The sequence below is a fragment of the Phascolarctos cinereus genome, unplaced genomic scaffold (genome assembly GCF_003287225.1).
Source record: "Phascolarctos cinereus isolate Bilbo 61053 unplaced genomic scaffold, phaCin_HiC Scaffold_2;HRSCAF=192, whole genome shotgun sequence".
Taxonomy (NCBI): domain Eukaryota; kingdom Metazoa; phylum Chordata; class Mammalia; order Diprotodontia; family Phascolarctidae; genus Phascolarctos; species Phascolarctos cinereus.
In genome coordinates, this window is record NW_027555625.1 from 325,211,510 (window position 1) to 325,231,050 (window position 19,541).

At 44.9% G+C, this 19,541-nt stretch overlaps 1 protein-coding gene across 2 annotated transcripts; it reads right to left on the reverse strand.

Annotated features, from left to right (window-relative positions):
• Positions 1-776: 776 nt before the first annotated feature.
• Positions 777-17,345, reverse strand: MYL9 (myosin light chain 9). Of its 2 annotated transcripts, XM_020998638.2 has the most exons (5): positions 17,203-17,343; positions 12,703-12,789; positions 4,181-4,388; positions 2,385-2,546; positions 777-1,830 (listed from the first exon to the last, which is right to left on the reverse strand). In XM_020998638.2, the coding sequence occupies exons 3-5, from the start codon at positions 4,362-4,364 to the stop codon at positions 1,658-1,660; spliced, it is 519 nt and encodes a 172-aa protein (XP_020854297.1). In that variant the 5' UTR covers positions 4,365-4,388; positions 12,703-12,789; positions 17,203-17,343; the 3' UTR covers positions 777-1,657. The 2 variants fall into 2 exon arrangements, with proteins under 2 accessions (XP_020854297.1, XP_020854298.1); XM_020998639.2 differs by lacking the exon at positions 12,703-12,789 and having other exon boundaries at positions 17,203-17,345.
• Between the last annotated feature and the right edge of the window lie 2,196 nt (positions 17,346-19,541).

Genomic DNA, 19,541 nt, shown 5'->3' on the forward strand with positions numbered 1-19,541 from the left:
AGGCACTTGGAAAAGGTTCACCTACTTTGGAGAGAACCAAGCCAACTGGGGTTCTCTTCTTAAAGGCTTACAATCATAGAATCCATGGTCTGGTTGTCAGAAGGACTTTTCCCTCATTGTAAAGGGTCAGAAGAGAGATCAGAGGATTCTGTTGGGCTTGGAAAGGCCCCTTATGTAGTGGTTTTCAAACTTTTTGGTCTAGGGACCCCATTATGCTCTTAAAAATTATTGAGGATCTCAAAGAGCTTTTGTTTATGTGTGATATCTATTGCTATTTACTGTATTAGACAGTAAAATGTCAATATTATTATGAAAATAGTTTTGACCATGGGGAGAGGAGGAAGGAAGAAAGGGCAAGGGGGGAAGGGTGGGTGCTCAAGACCACAATTTGAGATTGCTGCCTTAGTATAACACCTTTTCTAGATGAGAAAACAGAATAGAGAAATGAAAGTTGGCTTAAAAAGTCACAGATAACAAATACTAAAGCAGATTTGAACCCAAGTTCTGGCTTCCTTTTTTTTCTTCTGGAGTGGGGAGGTAGAGACAAAAGAAACATGATTTTCCGAAGATGGAGAAAAAAGAGGAGTGTCCACAGTAATGGGGGCTGTAGCTCAGGGGGACCACAGGTCTTTGGGCAGGGGATCCAGAAGACTGCCAGAGCAGGGGAGTGGGACAGGGGAGGACAGGGCTACGGTAAAGCACCTGACCTTGAAATCCCAGATGAGATTCCTCCCCATTTCTTACCCCTCCACTGCACAGAGAAGAACTGAGTCAGCTTGGGCTAGTGTCTTCTATTTTAGGTAGTCTTTCTTTCTCTTTCTTGCCAAAATTTAAAGTCAGTGTTAAGCCTTGGAAACACATGCATCTGAACACATTACATTACACAGATGTATACATACGTAAACATATAATCATACATACACATGGATTCACACAGGCCACACGCTTGCTTTAACATGCATGCATGCACACCCAATAAGATACACTTCCTTGGATACCCACTCGAATCCCTGTCTGGAAGCTGGACAGGGTGTCTGTGCCATGCTCCTCTCCTCTGTGTACCTTTGGTGAGGCAGGTGAATGATGTTGCAGGGGCAAGGTGTGTGCAGGGGACACAAGAGAGGAGGAATGTTGTAGGGTCCCCTGTAAGAACAAGGAATGTATCACCCTGAAATAGGCCACAATGACCAGATGAGGCAGTGGCAAGGGACTGGGGCTGAGGGAAAGTTGGTCCCTGCAGGCCGATGGAAAAGGGGGCAGGTGGTCAGCTTTGGCCAGATGACCTGGACTGGTCCTTCCGTTGTTTAGGGCCTTGGACTGTAGTGTGTGGTGGATAAGCTGTGAAGCAAGTGTCCCTGGAGCCCAGGGCTGATACTTGCCAAGGAAGAGATCTGCCTTCCCCTGAATATCCCTTCAGGCAGGCTAGAGGCCTGAGGTCCCACTCCCTTTGACAAGAGCCAAGGGACACCCATCCGTGAAGCCCAGGGGCTCTCAGCCTTCTTGCTCTGCAAATGTGTCAGATCTAGGGTCAGGCAAGAGCTCGTCAACCTTCCTGATACATGGCAGCTGTGTGGAACGCAAGGGGCAAGAGGAACATGGAAGTTGGGAGTGGGGTGGGAAGCCTGTGGTGGGCACAAAGACTGGGAGGGTGTGCTCATTAGTCATCCTTGTCCTTGGCCCCATGCTTCAAGATCCGGGTGAACTCCACGTAGTTGAAGTTGCCCTTCTTGTCGATAGGGGCCTCTCGGTACATCTCATCCACTTCCTCATCTGTGAATCGGTCACCCATGGTGGTGAGCAGCTCCCGAAGGTGGTCCTCATGGATGACTCCTGGGGGCAGGGGACCAGAGAGAGGAAGTGAGAGGAAGAAGCAGAGATATCTGTGAGTCCTCTCTATGGGAGAAATAAGGCAATGGGGTGGTCTGTGTGCTTCTTACCTAGGAACATGGCAATGGGAATTGCCAGACAACTCTCTAAGACTAAGTTACAGATGAGTTTATCTCCTCTATTGGTGGCAGAAATTTGTTCCACAGACCAATGAAATCACCGATCCAGAATTCCTCCCCCCCACAAAAAAAAAGGCAATAGGAGAATTTATTCCTAGGTTTAGTGCTTTGAGTTAAGTTCATTAAGAGGCAGTGGGTAGTTTTAGGTCCTCCAGATCAGCCCTCAGCCCATTCAGCTCCTTGATGTCCAGGTTTCAAGGTAGGCTTGCGATTGGCCATTTCTGAAGAGCTTAGAACTGGAAGACCGGAAATGTCCAAGGGCCATATAACTCTTCCCTCCAGTCCCTGCCAAATTCCAAGTGCCCACAGGGTAAGCCAGGACATTGGGCATGGGTGGGGTCCTCCCTTGGATCCCCAAGACTCTGCAATCCAGCTGACCTGAGGCCTCCTCATCAAAACAGGCAAAGGCATTTCGAATAACATCCTCGGGGTCCGTCCCATTCAGCTTCTCTCCAAACATGGTCAGGAACATGGTGAAATTGATAGGCCCAGGGGCCTCACTCATCATCCCTTCCAGGTATTCATCTGTGGGGTTCTTCCCTGTTTGGGGCACATATATACACAGTACTTACTGTGAGCCAGACACCCCTGGGGGCCTCCTGACTCCTGTCTCCATCTTACTTGCACTGGACAGCTCCAGTGACCTCCAGTCTCTAGACCCCTGACTCTTTCCATCCCCATCTTGGTCCACCATTCCCTCCCTTCAGCCAAAGTTCCTCAACCTCTCATTTTGGGGATCCCAGACACCTTCCACCCCTATGTCTTAAGGCAGTGGGACCGCATAGAAAGAACAATGGATTTAGAAACAGGAGACCCCAGTTCAGATCTTATTTCTGCTGTTTCCCACGGGTGGGACTTTAGGCAAGACTCTTAACTCTCCTGGGTCTTAGTTCCTCCCCCCACCCCAAAAAAAGAGGAGCAGATGATTTCCCAAGTTCCTCCCAGTCTGAAATCCTGTGATCTTGTGACCTCCTGAGCTGCTTCCCGAATCTCCTCCGCTGGGATCTCTTGACTCCTTCTGCTCTTATCTCCGTTTCTCCTGAGCTGGGCTGCAGCCCCAGTACTCTGAGGTTCCCAGGCTTTGGCTGTGGGCTGGGCCATGGACTAGGATATAAGATTCCCAACTCCTGTTCTTGGATCTCAGCTTTCTAGCCGAGAGCTTCTTTGTATCTGTGGTGTGGCAGAAGAGCCCTGGATCTGGAGTCAGGCTATTGAGCTAAAAATCATGGCCAATGTGCCTACCTTATTTTCTGGGAGAGATGGAAGGGGACTATGGGTACCAAATGTTGCATACATTTTCAGATCATGTGATAGATTTGTCAGTTTTGTTTACCTGTTTTACTTTGTTACAAAGGAGATCTCCTTGGCTTTGGGGAGTGGGAGGTGGGGAATCAATATATCCCAAAATGACACTGATATGAAAACAAAAGGCATCAATTAAATTAAAAAAAATGTTTGAAGGAAAAAAGACATGACTGTAAGCATTCATCTCCTTGTCTAAGCTAGAAGCTTCTTAAGGGATCGTAAAATTATAGATTTAGAGCTGGAAGAGACCTTAGAGGTCACCAGGTCCAAGTCCCTTATTTTACAGATGAGGAATCTGAGGCCCAGAGAGGTTAAAGGACTTGCCTAGGGTCACACAGCTAGTAACAGCCAGAATTTGAACTCGGGTGTTCTTGACTTCAAATCCAGGGTTCTATCCACTATAGCACCTATCCCAGGACAAACTCCCATTTCTCTTCTTCTCTCCAGTAGTGGAGCCCAGCCAGAATCTCAGGAGAGACTCAGTGATGGACAGAGTGATTAAGAGCTACAAGTATTCTTTGTTTCCTTTTAAAAACTAGTCTTTTCAAATTCTTCTCCCTCCCCAGGCAGACTTTAGGAAGCAATGGCTAGAGGAAAGCTTTAGGCAGTAGAGGACAGAGGGAGACCCCAGGCAATGACATCAGTCCAGTCCAGCCCCTTCATTTTGTGGTGAGGAAACTGAGGCCAAGAGTGGGGAAGGGACTTGCCTACAGTCACCCCATGAAGATTAGAACTTTTAGTATAGTAGAAAGAGTATTGAATTTGGAGTCAGGAGATCCTGGGAGCATCCGAGTTTCCTTCTAGCTCTTTGAATTTTCCAGTTGCTGTGATAGAAGCCCTGGGCATTCATCGGCCCCAGTAGTCCTTACCGAGGGAAGCCAGCATGTCATGGAGATCCTCTTTGTCAATGAATCCATCTCGATTCTGGTCGATCATGTTGAAGGCCTCCTTGAATTCCTGAATCTGAGACTGGTCAAACATGGCAAAAACATTGGACGTAGCCCTCTGGGGACGTTTCTTTGTGGTCTTAGCCTTGGCCCGTTTGCTAGACATCTTGGCTTCCTGGGAGGGGTGTGCCTGTGGGGGCAAGGAAAGAGGGAGGGGAGGAGGACATTCATCATTAAAGACCCCACCACCTCTAGATGACCTTCCTTTGATTAGATGCCTCTAGGCTACAGTGATGTCTCCTTCCCTAGAATTGTCCCAGGGCTGAGAGAGAGGGAGGGGGAGAGAGAGGGAGGGGGGGAGAGGGAGGGAGAGAGAGAGAGAGAGAGGGAGGGGGGGAGAGGGAGAGGGGGAGAGAGAGAGGGAGGAGGGAGAGAGAGAGGGAGGGAGGGAGAGAGAGAGGGAGAGAAAGAGAGGGAGGGGGAGAGGGAGGGGGAGAGAGAGAGAGAGAGAGGAGAGAGAGAGAGAGAGAGAGTGTGTGTGTGTGTGTGTGTGTGTGTGTGTGTGTGTGTGTGTGTGGTTGGAGGACAGGAGGGGAATACCCTGAAAGAGGACGGTGTGGGTCACTTCTGGTAAGCAGTTTAGCACTCAGAGAAGGTAGAATTCAATTCACTAAAACAAGATTTTTTTTTCATTGATACATTTTGTTTCTATATCATGTTCATTTCTGAATAGATCCTTCCCCCTTTCCACTCAGTTAACTATCTCTTTTAACAAAACAAAACAACATACAGGGGGGAAAAGCAATTTAGCAAAATTAAGTTATTCATCAGCCCATTCTGACAGTGTATGCAACATTCCATACCCGTAGTCCCCCTGCTAAGCAAAGAAGGGAGAGAGCTTTTTGTTCACTTCTCTTTTCTAGGGATAAGCTACAAGCCTTTATTTATTTTTAAGTTAACATCTTAGTGTTAGTTATTTTTTACATTGCCTGAATTCTCCATATTCCCTCCTGGTCCCAGAGAGCTATCCCAAAGAACAAAGAATTTTTTAAAAGAAAAAAATCAGTACAACGGATCAATATATACAAAAAGAAAAATCTCTGAAATGGCCATCCTGCCTCTGGAAAGGAGTTGGAAGGAGGGGTATCTTCTCAGATCTTGTCTTTGGGGCTGTTCTAGTTCTTGGTAACTTTGTGACATTCATTTTATATTATTTTATGGTTATTCTTTCCATATATTTTACAAGAAACATATATTAAGTGCCTGTACTCTCATGTTAACTTCTAGCTAACCCTTTCTCCTCCTCCAGGAAATACTTGGAAAGATTTAACCCTTTTGGCTCAGGAGCTCCTCAACCATCAATCCTCAATCTGACCCCCCACCCCACTTCGTCCAATCTCCAGTTCTGGGACCATAATCGAATCAATACTCCTATTGTTGATGGAAAGAGGATATCATTCTACTAGTCTGCTCCCCACAACACCATCCTGTTAACTTTCCAATCCAAAATATTTATCCTCACGCCATCATTCCCCTATGTATGGTCTCCCTTTATTAGAATGTAAGCTTCTTGAAGGCAGGGACTGTTTTCACTTTTGTATTTGTATCCCCAGTGCATAGCTCTGTGCTTGGGCCATGCGTGAGTGTTTGATAAATGCTTCTAAAATTCATTGATTCATGTGCTAGGCCAGTGGTGGGGAACCTTTGGCCTCGAGGCCGCATTTGGCCTTCTAGGTCCTCAAGTGCAGCCTTTGACCAAATCCAAACTTCACACAACAAATCCCAAAGGGCCATGTGTGGCTCTCTCTAGACCTGCCCTTTGTGTCTTCAGGGAAGCAGGGAACATTTGTTATCCTGGATATCTCCTTTGGTAACCTCAAACTCAACCAAGAGGCTCTAGCTTCAAATCCTACCACAAGTAATACCTGTGGTGTATGACTACAAGCCAAATCACTTAACCCTCTGAGCATCAGTTTCTTCTTCTGTACGATGAGGGGGCTGGGCTAAATGACCTCTGAGATATCTTCCTGTTCTAGATCTATAATCCTACGTCTTTTCCTACCCTACAACTATCCTTCCCTCATCTTCTCCATTGGTATCATCAAAGCTTGTAACCTCTTGGTTTCCTCTGACCCATCCCTCTCTGATTGATCTCCCTGCTACAATCTGCTTAGTTGCCAAGTCCTATTGTTTCTACATCCACAATATAACCAGTCCATGCCCTCCTCCATTCCCATAGTGCCTACCATCTTTTCTTCCTGAAATTATTGCAACAGCTTCCTGACTAGTCTATCCCTTCTCCAGTTCATCTTTCACATGGAAAGAGACTTTCCTAAGGCACCACCAGGATCATCATGACCTGGAAGACACCTCAGAGGGCATGATCATGTCATTCCACTGTTGAAAACTTCCAGAAGGCACCCCAGTATCTACTGAATGAAGTAGCAGCAAATCTCTTAGTCTGGTATTCAAGGTCTTCCCTGCATCTGGATCTGGCCGTATCATAGACCACTCCCTTTCACTGCTTTTCAGGCCAACTGGACTGCTCTCTGGTCCCTCATTCTTAGGATGCCATCTTGCATCTCTGTGCCTTTGATCGCACAGCCCCTTGTATCCTGACTTGACCACACCTCGTTAATGATAATAGCTAGCATGTATATGGTACTTTAGGCAGCGAAGTGGTGTGGTGGATAGAGTGTCCAGCCTGAAGTCAGGAAGACCTGAATTCAAATCTCCTTGGAGCACTTATTAGCTATGTGACCCTGGGCAAGTCACTTAATTCTGTTTGCTTTAGTTCCTCATCTGTAAAATGAGATGGACAAGGAAATGGTAAACCACTTTAGTATATTTACCAAGAAAATCCTAAATGGGGTCATAAGTAGGACACAACTGAAATGACTCAGCTACAACATTTAGCACTTTGTTTACAAAGCACTTTGGGTTTTTGGGTTTTTTTTTTTAGGCAATTGGGGTCAAGTGACTTGCCCAGGGTCAGACAGCTAGTGTCAAGTGTTTGGTGTGAGGCTGGATTTGAACTCAGGTCCTCCTGACTTCAGGGCCAGTGTTCTATCCACTGCGCCACCTAGCTGCCCCACAAAGCACTTTGTAAATATTATCTCATTTGATCCTCGCAACAACCCAGAGATAGATGCTGTCATTATACCACTTTACAGATGAGGAAACTGAGGCACAGAGTGAACTGACTTGTCCAGGGTAATACAACTAGTAAGTATCTGAGGCTGGATTTGAACTCAGGACTCCAAAGTCCAATATTAACTGATGTGTCACTTACTGGTGGTTGTTAAAATCCTTTCTTTCTTTCAAGGCCCAACTCAGGTGCTACCTCTCTCATGAAGCCTGTCCCAGCTAGTCCTCTCCCCCGCCTTCTTCCCCTCACACACAGTTGAAAAGAATCTTTGAAAAGAATCATATTTCTCAGAATTTTCCTGGACTTTTTCTTTGGACTTATCTCCATTCCTTCCCTGTAAGTTATTTGTACTCTTGTACTCCTCCCCCTCCCCCACCTCCCCATTTCTGGAGAGTAGGATCTTACAGCCTTTCTATTTTTTGTGTCTCTCTTGGGTACATATAAGGCCAGGAACACAAGTGCATAACACAACATAACACAACATAACATAACATAACATAACATAACATAATATAACATAACATAACATAGCATAGCATAGCATAACATAACATAACATAACATAACATAACATAACATAACATAACATAACATAACAACGTAACATAACATAACATAATATAACGCGCTGGCTGGCTGAATTAGTATTGAGAGAGCTCTAAGGACAAGGGGTGTGTGTGTGTGTGTGTGTGTGTGTGTGTCCCTGTAGATTCAGGGACTCCATCCAGCAAGGTTGAATCAGGGAGGCTGAAAGTTTCCATATCCTCCCCTGATGTGGTCTGCAGGCTCCTATCTCCTCCTCTCCTCCACTCCAATCCTTTCCCTTCCCCATGTCCTTCATTCCCCTTCTCTATTCTCCTCTGCATTCTTGACATTCCTGCCCTTCTGAACAACTCTCTCTTCCTCTTCCACCCACGGCCTGGGTTATCCTGCCTTGTCTAGGGGCCCAGGAACCAGGAGGAGGGGAGGTGGGGGGAGCACTGCAGCCTGGGACCCTTGAGGGCCCTCTCCGAGGACATTCTGGCCTGAAATCCTTCCCTGAGGGCTTCAGCCACTTAGACTCAGAGGACCACATCAGAAATCATCACTGAGAGAACATCAAATCTAAATTCCCTAGAAGACAGAACTCAGCCCTGGGTGTCAGCTCTGTGACCTCATTTCCGCTATAAAATAGGGGTAATAATCTTGATATTACCTAACACTGGTTCAAGAACAGCCTGTACTCTTGTCTTACAGACAAGAATGTTATGTCCCCAGTGTTTCTTCATCCTCATCCTAGCCCAGGGTTTCTGCCTCCACAGTCCCTGCTTGGGCAGAAAGAATTCCTCTAAGAATTTAGCACTAAGTGTCATTGTAACAAACAAGCTTGGCCCCCAGAAGCGGTAAGAAAATATACTTCTCTCCTGCTTTGCAGAGGTGGTGGACCACAGATGTGGAAGACTGCATATACTCAGACTGGGTTAAGCTCTTGGTTAGTCTGGCTGAAGTTTTTTTCCTCACCCTCACCTCCTTTTTTATTTCTATTTTATTTTTTGTTGGGATTATTTGGAAATGAACATGATATAAAAACAAAAGATATCAATAAAATTTTAAAACTATGTCGGGGAATCCATAGACAGTAAAAACAAGCACTCAATAAGCAATTATTGGGTGCCTGCTATGTGCAGGTTCTAGTGGATAGAAATATAAAGAATTAAGTAATCTCTGCTTGCAATGAACTTCCATCCTATAGGGAAAGACAACATGTACACGCATAAATATGACAAAAATGCAAGAGAGTGAGGGAATGAGCAGGTAGAAGATGAGAAAAGGTTTCTTGTAGAATAGGGAATTTGATGGGCCTTGAAAGAAGAGGTTTTCCATGAAGTGGAGGTGAGGAGGGCATGCATTCCAGGTATGGAGGCCTGGGCGTAGCCACAAATGGAGAAATGAAACAGATTAGGCCTACTGGGCCTGCATACATACATATACACAGATATACATCTCTCTTGCTCTCTCTGTATATATATGTGTTCATATATATGTGCTAGAAAGATAGGTTGGGGTGTGATTGTGAAGGACTTTAAAAGCCAAACAGAATAGTTTCATCCTAGAGCCCATAGGGAGCCATTAGGAGTTTGTTTAGGAGGGGAGTGACATGTAAGGAGAATTCTGCTAGATGATGCCTTTCTGGTTAATACAAATTGGAAAAAATATAGATAGAAAAATAATTTGGCACTAAAGCTGGTCATAGGTGGAAATAGTCAATGACGAAAGAGCTAAAGTAAAAAAAAAAAGCACGTTAATACTGAAGGTGGAGCTGCTGTGAATTAGTCCAATCATTCTGGTAAATAATTTGGGAATTATGCAAGAAAAATGATGCAGTTGTTCATTTTCTTTGACAGATCCCAAATCTCAGCAAGTACCCCAAGGAGGTTAAAGATAAAAAAAGCTTCACATATGCCAAAATATTAATTGCAACAGTTTTTTGTGAGGGAAGATAAAAACAGAAATAAAGTGCCCATCAATGGGAGAATGGCTAAACAAACTGATATATGAATACAATTGGATATATGGGTGCTGGAAGAAATTGTGATTATATAGGGAATTCGAATTTGGAGAAACCAAGGAAGACTTGTAAGAATTGGTTCTGGGCAAAGTAAGCAGAATTTGTAGAACAATATACTCAATGACTATAATAATGTAAATGAAAACCACACTAAAAAAGCAGCTGACCTCAGATAACAGATGAGGAAACACCTTTCCCTCTTCTCAGTTGAGAAATGGAGGGCTATGGCTAAGGAATGGTATATACACATTTCCCAAGTCAGTCATACTTAACTGTTTGGTTAACAGGGGAGGGTTTAATGGTAAGGGAGAATGGGGAGAGGGGGAATAGAGGCCATGCTAGAAAATGATTAAGGTGTAAATAACATCAATAAAATTTTTTAAAAATTAGAGAGGCTCTCTCCTGGAATTTCTAGTGCATTGTGTGATTTTAGATAAATCCCTTCCCTACACGAAGTTTCAAGTTTCCTCCTCTAAATGAGGCATCCTCTAAATTTTCTTTTAGCTTGGGCAGGGGTGAGGAGCCTGCGGCCTTGAGGCCACGTTCGGCCTTTTGACTGAATCCAAATTTTACAGAACATTGTCAGATTTTCCATTTTTAGGGTCATCATTCCCCTTGCTCCTCCCTCCCGACCCTAAGCCAGACATAGGCCTGGCCAACTGGTGCTCACTTCCAAGGATTGCTGCCTTGGGGCTTTGCTTGCTTTCTCCCATGACCTTTTCTGCCCCATGGGTCTTTCCCCTTCCACCTCCTTTCACCCCGCTGGTAAGCAAGAATTTTCTGGCCCCTCTCAGGTTCCCCAGGGGGTCAGAGATGCTGAAAGCCCAGCCTGTTTAAGAATTCCATCCCCAGGCTTTATGTGACTTTAGCCTCTTCCTCAGGGAATTCAGAACCAAACCCACACAATGGTTCTGACAACTGCCCTCTTCAAACCTTGTAACTTTGGTCATTGACCAATTAAATTCCATTTAACTTGATTAAATTCAGTGCGCATTTATTGAGAACCTACTGTGTTCAGGACACTGTACAAAGACAAATAAAACACTCCCCATTCTTAAGGAGCTTCTACTCTATAGACCCCAAATTCCCTCTCTTCCCAAGTTGCTAAAAGAAAGGCAGGACAGGGGCCAAGAGCTTCATTTTACAGATAAGGAAACTGAGACCTCAAGAAGGAGGAGGTTGTTTAGTGGCAGATTTGAGATTTGAGTCCAGGTTTCCTGACTCCAAATCCAATAACTTTCTTCCTATACTACTAGTGCTTTCATCCCCTCTCTAGCCAAGTTAGATCTACTTCTGACTTTCAGGCCCTGCTCCCACCTCTGAATCTCTGCTTCATAGCTGGATGGCTTCCCCAGGCTTTCTCTTGCCCAAAAAGAGCACATCCCTTTGCCTGGTTGAAATCAGGGCTGCCTGCAACAGGAAGTCCCAGGTAAGTGTCCAAGGTGGAATTTGAACCCAGGTCCTCTTGTTGAGTTTGAAGTACTAGGGAGTTACCCAGGACAACTACAGTTTTCCCTTCTTTACTGAGGGCACAAATTCTTCTTCCCATCTAGCCATAGAAGGCAAATCTCTTACTCCTTCCTCATTAGCCTCATCCTGTGGAGGAAAGGGCCTGGTCCTGTGCTTCCATTGGTATTGGGAACTCCCAGTGGAAACATTCCCTACCAATGCGGGTCAGCACCGGCTCTACAACTTGTAGTCTTAGAGAACTTCAGAGGACACTGAGAGGTCAAGGGTCAGGGTCCTCCACCTACTATGTGTCAGGTCCTCCTGGCTGTGGCATGCATGGCCTCTCTACCTCTGTCCTGTAGCTTTGCTAACAGGTTGTTGATACTACAATTCTCCTGAGATCCTGCTTAGATTGGAAGTACCTTTAGGACAGGGGTTGAGTCAAATTTGTGCTCCCCAAAGACCTAGTATAGCTCCAGAACCAGAGAGAAGTAGTTATGTGATCATGGAGCTAGAAGGATCCTTAGCAATCATTGGCTCAAACTCCCTTTTTATCCCTGTGGAAACTGAGGGACAGAGGAAGAGACTTGAGTCAAAACAGGAGTTAGTACTAAGGGGCAGGAGTCAGCCCCCCAATCCAGTGCAGCAGCCAGGGGCAAGGGCAGAAGCCTGGACCTGAGAGCCAAGAAATCTGACTTGTCCTGCCAGTAACCTAACTTTCTCTATGACCTTGGATAAGTCAGTTCCCTTCCCTGCTGCTTCATCTGTCAAATGGGAATATTAATATCAATAATATACTTAATAAAAGTAATACTTAAAGCAATAATATTACTTAACAATTAATTAATTAATATAATTAATAATGATATATTAATCCTTAGCTTGCCTCCTTCCTAAGGCTGTTGTAAAGGAGAGAACAGATGGGAAAACTTTGTATGTAGTAAAGAGTTATAGAGGGGCAGCTAGGTGGTGCAGTGGATGGAGCACCGGCCCTGAAGTCAGGAGGACCTGAGTTCAAATCCTGCCTCAGACCAAACACTTGACACTTACTAGCTGTGTGACCCTGGGCAAGTCACTTAACCCCAACTGCCTAAAAAACAAAACAAAACAAAAGAGTTAAAGACATGGAAGGAGTAACTGTAGCAACTGAGACTCTGAGGATTATAGGATTTAAAGCTGGAAAGGATCTTAAAGACCATCTAGCCCAATCCCATCATTTCTCCAAGATGAAACTAAGGCCCAGTGAAGGTAAATGACTTGTCCAAGGTCATACAGAAATAAGTAGCAAGGCCTAGATTAGAACCCAGGTCTGCTGACTCCCAACCAGACTTTTTTCCCAGTCTAATATCTATTACTGACTTGCTTTGTGATCTTAGGTAAGTCTCTTCCCTTCTTTGGGCCTCAGTTTCCTCCTCCGTGCTGGTGTTGTCTTCAGGTGCCTTCCAGCTGTAAATAGAAAAGAAAATAAAAATCTGTAATCCAAAGTTATTTGCATCTCCATGGCTTTGTTTATCCATGAAAAAAGAGTCTGTGTGTTCCTACCTTTACAGTTTGAGACCTGTAAAAATGGAAAGGCTGGAAGTGTTTAGTGAGATTAAGCATAGCGTCATCATCATCTTCATCCTTAGATGTGATAGCTTTCCCTAAAGACCTCTTCTGCTGCCTCACTGTGGGGTGGAAGAGCCTGGGTGCACAGTGGCTAGGCCAGGGGTATATGGGCTCGGATGGCCTTTACCAGGAGGACTTTAGGTAGCATCTGAGGAATGTGTGTCTGCTGTGTGTCCAGGGGCCCATGAGGCGGCTGGCCAACAGGAGCCTTTTTTTTTTTAAACCATAGAAACCATCTACTAAGACATGCAGTACAAGTTAGTGAAAGGAATACCCATGCTCATGAAATCAGGAATCCTTGAAGTATTAGAGGAAAAAGTAGATACTACATGCTGTTGCCTGAACTAGGAAAGAAGAATGGGGTTGAAGAGGGGCAAGGAGAGAGAGAAAAAAAAAGAGCAAGTTAACAAAAAGAGTAGATGGGAGTAATACAGTGACAGAGTTTGGCCCCAGAGAAGAGAGGAGAAAATGGATTTTCCTCCCTTCTTTGCAGAGGTAAGGAACCTATGACTGTGGAATAGTGCATAAGCATAGACTTGGTGGACGTGTTGGTTAGTTTTGTTGAAGTCCTGCTTTTTTCATTTGTTTTCCCCTGAATTCTTTGTTATTAGGGATGGTTTGCTGGGTAGGGAGGGAGAAGGATATAATTGGAAATCAATAAAATTTAAAAAAAATTTTAAAACAGAATGTGTGAGATGAGGGAGTGAGGCATGAGAAGGAATGAGACAGAACAAGAGAATGGGTTATCTAGAAAAAGAACAGGGCTAAGGGTAGAGCAAAGAGGGACTGTGCGAAAGATGAAGAGAACACAAGGGATGCCTGGGAGTGGAAGAGAAAAAGAAAGAACAGGTGAGAAAAAGCGAGACTACAATAGTGAGATCAGAGGAGGAGAACAAGTGAACGTGGATAAGAGAATGAGGAAGGTAAAGACTGATGGAGACAAGGAAGTAAAAGGAGTAAAAAAGAAATAAGCAAGAGGAGAGAGAAAGAGAGAGGAGGGAGAGAGAGAGAAATCAAGAAAAAAACTCAAGCAAGAGATAAGAGGGAATGAGAAAAGGAACAAGTTAGAGAAATTTAGAGCATGACTGAGAGAAAAAATGAGACAGACCCATTGAAAGAAAACAGAATGGTGATAGTGGGTGAGAGATTGATGAGGGGACCCCTAATCAGTTAGTCCCCTTTTGATGAAATTACAAAAGGACTTAAGTGACTACACTCTGTTGACCCTTTCTAGAGTATGAAGTTCTTCAATCAAACTTGATGGAGTTAGGGGGCCAGACTCAGTCTTTAAGGAACAAGCTGAATCAGGAGATGGTTCTGAGGATTGTGAGCTGTGTGATTTAGGAGCTGAGCTTCAGAGAGGGGCATCCTATGGTGCCCTGTGGAATGACCTACCAAGTTCAGCACAGCTGGCCCCAGGGAGGGCAGCATGAGGACACAATGAGAAGAGAGAAAAGATGTCCAAGGCTTGCAGTGTTGGCCTGTAAGCTGCCTTGAATGGCTGGCTACTCTGTGTACCTTTCTGCTACTATTTCTACTACTAGCTAGCTAGCATTTATATAGCACTTTAAGGTTTTCAAAGCACTTGACAAGTATCTTATTGTATCCTCATAACAACCTGGGAGGTCAGTGCTAATGTTACCCGCCATTTTACAAATGAGCAAACTGACAAACTGGTCTAGACAGATGGTTAAGTAACTTGTCCAAGTTCACAGATGATGTCTGGAACTGGATTTGAACTCAGGTCTTCCTGAACAGGTCTAGTGCTCGGTACCATGCCCCTTAGCTTCCAGATACCATCCATATAGTACTGGTGTACTATATGAGTGTGCTCATTCTTTCCACTGGTATTATGTGTAGGTGTGGGAGAGCGCACCCCAGATTTATAGGAATAATGTTTTGTAGCTACTGTTCTTCTGATACCCTTTCAGTAAATACCTTTGCTTTGAACCAGTTGTGTCAACAGGCTGACTACCAAAGGTAAATATATCCACAGGGACTCATAAGCTATAGTTTTAAGAGTTCAGATCTAGCGTACCTTGAACCTACGAGTTCAAGTTGGGGGGAGGTGGTAATAGAGCTTGAGCTAAAGGAGCAAGTGAGAGCAAATGTAAGAAAAGGAATGATGGAGGGGAAGGGGAAACTGTATGTGAAGAAAAGAAAGGACTGGTTATCCAAAGAAGGAGAGAGAGTGTGTTAATGCCTCAGTGAGAAAGAGCAACCTAGAGAAGGCCCAAAAGAAGGCAAAGAAAAAGAATGAGGAAAGAAAAAGAAGCAGAAGAAAGGAAAGAGGAAGAAGAAAGGGAATTGGGAAATTGGACTGATTAGGTTTTGGGGGTCCTTACCTTCCAGCTGAGATTCTGTGATTGTCATTAAGGGATCTCCTCTATGGGGCCCCAACCAGTGACCTCTGAGGGGAAGGGTGGGGGTGGGGTGGGGAGCTATGTAGGATTGGTCCTTTAGGTAGGCCATGGGACAGGATCAGGTCTAGTTAATAAATGTTTTCTGAGTAGCTGGAAAAGAGAAACTGTCGAAGGCTAGAAAAGAGAGCAAGACCTGGTGCTTGGCATGGAAAAGGGAAAACTCATTGCAGCCGGTTATCAGCTCTTTCACAAAGAAGGATGGGAATGAGAACCGGACTGGTGGGCTCCCTGGTCAAGAAACTCCTACCAATGCAGTGTGGCACTTTGTTTTTGTTGTTGCAATTTAAGAGTTGTCTAGAGCATTGAAAGGTTAAGCAACTTGTCCAGGGTCATACGGTCATCATATATCACTGGCAGAACTTGAACCTGGTCTGCTCCACTCCAGAAGGCCTCTCATCACACACAGGGTGGTCAGTACATGTTTGCTGAGTTGAATTGGGATATGATGACACTTGAGCTATGAGAAAAACAATTAGACTCACATCGCTTGGCCCCAAACACAACCAGGAGCAAGAATAGGTGGAATGTGTACGGAGTCAGACTGCATCAGTTGGAAAGAACTGATATAGATTCATAGATATATAGAGTTAACCTTATATAGATCTGTCGCTCTATCAGGATTGATTGATTGCGGGTAAGTGACTTGCCCAGAGTGACACAGCTAGTGAGTGTTATATGTCTGAGGCCAGATTTGAAGTCAGGTCCTACTGACTCCAGGGCTGGTGCTCAATCTATCTAGATTTAACCGTTATATCTTATCTATAGATGTATAGATTTAACTCTGTGTGTGTGTGTGTGTGTATGTATTTAACCTTAGTCTGTTATCTATTGGTATAGATCTATAGATATATGGATTTAACCTTATATAGAGCTACATGTAGAGATAAATGAATTTAACCTTAGTCCCTTGTCTATAGATATATGGATTTAACCATATATATATTTAACCTTAGTCCCTTATCAATTGATATAGAGATATGGATTTAATCTCATATCTATCTAGATTTAACCCTGGTCCCTTATCTATTAATATATATGTATGTGTCTATATATATCGTATGTATATATAAACAGATTTAATCTTAGTCCCTTCTGTAACTCTGTATATGGCCATCTCTATGTCTGTCTGTATCACTATAAGGAAAGACCGCCAACCCTTAGAGCTATCCCCAGCGACGTCTTCTAGTGGAGGCTGTTCCCTTTCTGGGATTCTGTACAGGCAATTCCTGCCCAAATGTGCGTCAGAATATATGCCTTCTGAGTTCCCTGCCAGCTTTGAGATGCACCAACTGCCCACCACTAACTACAGCCCTCTAATCTGTACCCCGTCTCCTTCCAGGTGTGGCCCCCAGTCCCCAAAAGGGGACTCGCCTCACCCAGAGGGAGGGGGCTCACCTCTCCTCTAAGCTTCCCCACAGTGCTTGGGCCAGTCCGGACTGTTTCTCTGTGCTTGAGTCTGGGTTCCCTAATATGACTGTTAACACCTACACCCTTCAGGATTACCTCAGGAGCTGGGTTGAATCTCAGTTTACCAAAGTGGAGAGAGCCCCAGAGTGGGAGCCAGGAGATGTGGTGCTAGGCCTGAGCTTTCCAGGGGCCCATTGAATGAACTTTCCCTCTGTGGGCCTCAGTTTCCTCATCTGCCACTTAAGAGGTATAACTCAAATGATTTCTAAACACCTCCCCTGCTATGATGTTCTGTGAAGGCCTGGCCAGCCTCAGATACTCCTAGACAATCTTTTCCTCCAGACCCAGGACCATCTCATCCCCCCTTGGTCCCCCATCCTTTGGTCCAGTGGCCAGGAGCAAGGGCCTGGCTAGTTCCTACCTGAATTCCAGGGGTCCGGGTAGAGGGAGTGGAGAAGGCAGCAGTTTTGGCAGAAGCAGGGAGGGAGTGCAGGACTCAGCCCTAGCCGAGCTCAGTAGCCCCAAGGCCCAGCCTTACCCCGCCCCAGTCAGGCCCTGGCCATACAAGGCAGAAGAATGTGTGAGAAAGGAAGGGGGGGGAGAGATAGGTAGATAGGGGGGTGGGGAAAGGGGCGGAACAGAGAGTAGGAAAGTATCTGGGGGAGTGAGGGAGAAAGTGAATCAGCCTTATATAGCCATAGGGATGGAGCTGGTCCCGAGTCTGGGAACATGAAAGGAGACAGAAAAGGCTAGGAACGCTTTAATGTAAACAGGAAAGAGACCCTCTGAGACAGAGAGACAACTATGGAGACAAATATGGGGGGGGGAAAGATTGAGAGAGAGAGAGGGAGGGAGAGATGGAGAGAGATGGGAACAAGGTCAGGGAAAGATCAATAAAACAAGTGAGAGAGATGGAGACAGAAATGCAGAGATCTAGTCAGTCACAAGTATTAAGTGCTTACTGTATACCAGGCGCTGTGCTAAGCACTGGAGATACAAAGAAAAGCAGATGCCCAGTAGAATGTAAATTCCTTGTGGACTGGGCCTGTTTCATTTTGGTCTTTCTAGACCCAGTCTTTAGCATATTCCCATTTATCTAATCAAATGATAAATATTCCCACAAATCTAATCATTCGTTAAATAAACATCCGGGCCCTTTTCTCTACTCCCACAACCATCCCTTCAGCTCAGTCGCTCATTCACATGCAAATAAGACATTACCCTCATGAAATCATTGGTCCCCTAGGGGAACAAAGGACAAACATCAACATCACCTCTCACCTAGATTATCAGAATAACCTCCTCTTTGACCTCCCTGCCTCCAGTCTCTCCCCAATCCAGTCCATCCTCCCCGGAGCTGTCCAAGGGATTTTTTTTTTTTAGGCAATTGGTGTTAAATGACTTGCCCAGGGTCACACAGCTAGTAAGTGTCAAGTGTTTGGTCTGAGACCGGATTTGAACTCAGGTCCTCCTGATTTCAGGGCCGGTGCTCTATCTACCGCGCCACCTAGCTGCCCCCCAAGGGATTTTCTTTAATCAGAGATGTGACCTCATTACTTTCCTACTCAGGAATGGCTCCCAGAATAAAATATACTCTGATTAGCTCTTAAAGCCCTTCACAATCTGGCCCCACCTTATCTTTCTGGCCCTATCTTTCTTGGACGTGATCCAGCCAAAATGAGCTTCTTAGTCTCTTACAGAGCATTCCGTTTCCTCCCAAACAAGGAAGGCTCTGTCTCTCTTCTCCACGTCTTTGCATTGGCCGTCTGGCCCAGGCCATGCCTGAAATAAACTCCCTCCTCACCTCCACCTCTTCCTTTGGCCAGGGGTGGGGAACCTGTGGCCTCGAGGCCACGTGTGGCCCTCTGGGTCTTCAAGGGCAGACCTTGGACTGAATCCAAACTTCACAGAACAAATCCCCTTAATAAAAGGATTTGTTCTATAGAGCTTAGACCCAGTCAAAAGGCTGCACCCTAGATCTAGAGCACTGGGTTCCCTTGAGCTACGTGGAACCTTTTCTGATTTTTCTCTCCCCCTCCTCCCAATTGCTAGTGCTCTCTATCCCTAACTACTCTGCATTTATTCTTTTTTTTTTTTGTAAGGCAGTTGGGGTTAAGTGACTTGCCTAGGGTCACACAGCTAGTAAGTGTCAAGTGTTTGTGGTCTGAGTCCGGATTTGAACTCAGGTCCTCCTGACTCCAGGGTTGGTGCTCTATCCACTACGCCACCTAGCTGCCCCTGCATTTATTCTCTTTATATTTATTGTGTATATTGTGAGGATCAAATGAGATCATAATTGTAGAACATTTAGTAATATCTGGCACATAGTAAGTATAAAGTGTAAAGTAAATGTTAGCTGCTATTATAATTGTTATATGTACTTAGCCTATTAGAATATAAATTCCATATGAAGAAGGATTTTGCAGCATTCTTTGCAGTTGTAATCCACCCCCCCAGCACATAGTAGGCACTTAAAAACTACTTATTGATTGATTGAAATAGTACCTTTTACACAGTAGGTTCTTAATTGCTATTTGTTGAATTGAATTAATGGCTTATAGGGGATGTGTTGTGGAGGAGGGGAATTCCTGCTCTGAGGCCCCTTCCAGATCTGAGATTCTGTGATTTTGAACCCCAAAAGAGACATACACTGACAGGGTCCTAGCAGAGAGAAAGAGTTAGGAACTGGGCCTTGAGACAGAGATTCAAAGAGAGGAGACATGTAGGGTCAGACAGAAAGGCAGGGGGATTTAGAGAATT

What these genes read in the sequence shown, in the direction of transcription:
- MYL9 (XM_020998639.2), bottom strand. Translation starts at nt 4,364, where the DNA reads ATGTCTAGCAAACGGGCCAAGGCTAAGACCACAAAGAAACGTCCCCAG. An exon ending in TGACATGCTGGCTTCCCTCG is followed by an intron (nt 2,547 to 4,180) that starts GTAAGGACTACT and finishes TGCCCCAAACAG; the next exon opens with GGAAGAACCCCACAGATGAA. An exon ending in TTTTGATGAGGAGGCCTCAG is followed by an intron (nt 1,831 to 2,384) that starts GTCAGCTGGATT and finishes CCCTGCCCCCAG; the next exon opens with GAGTCATCCATGAGGACCAC.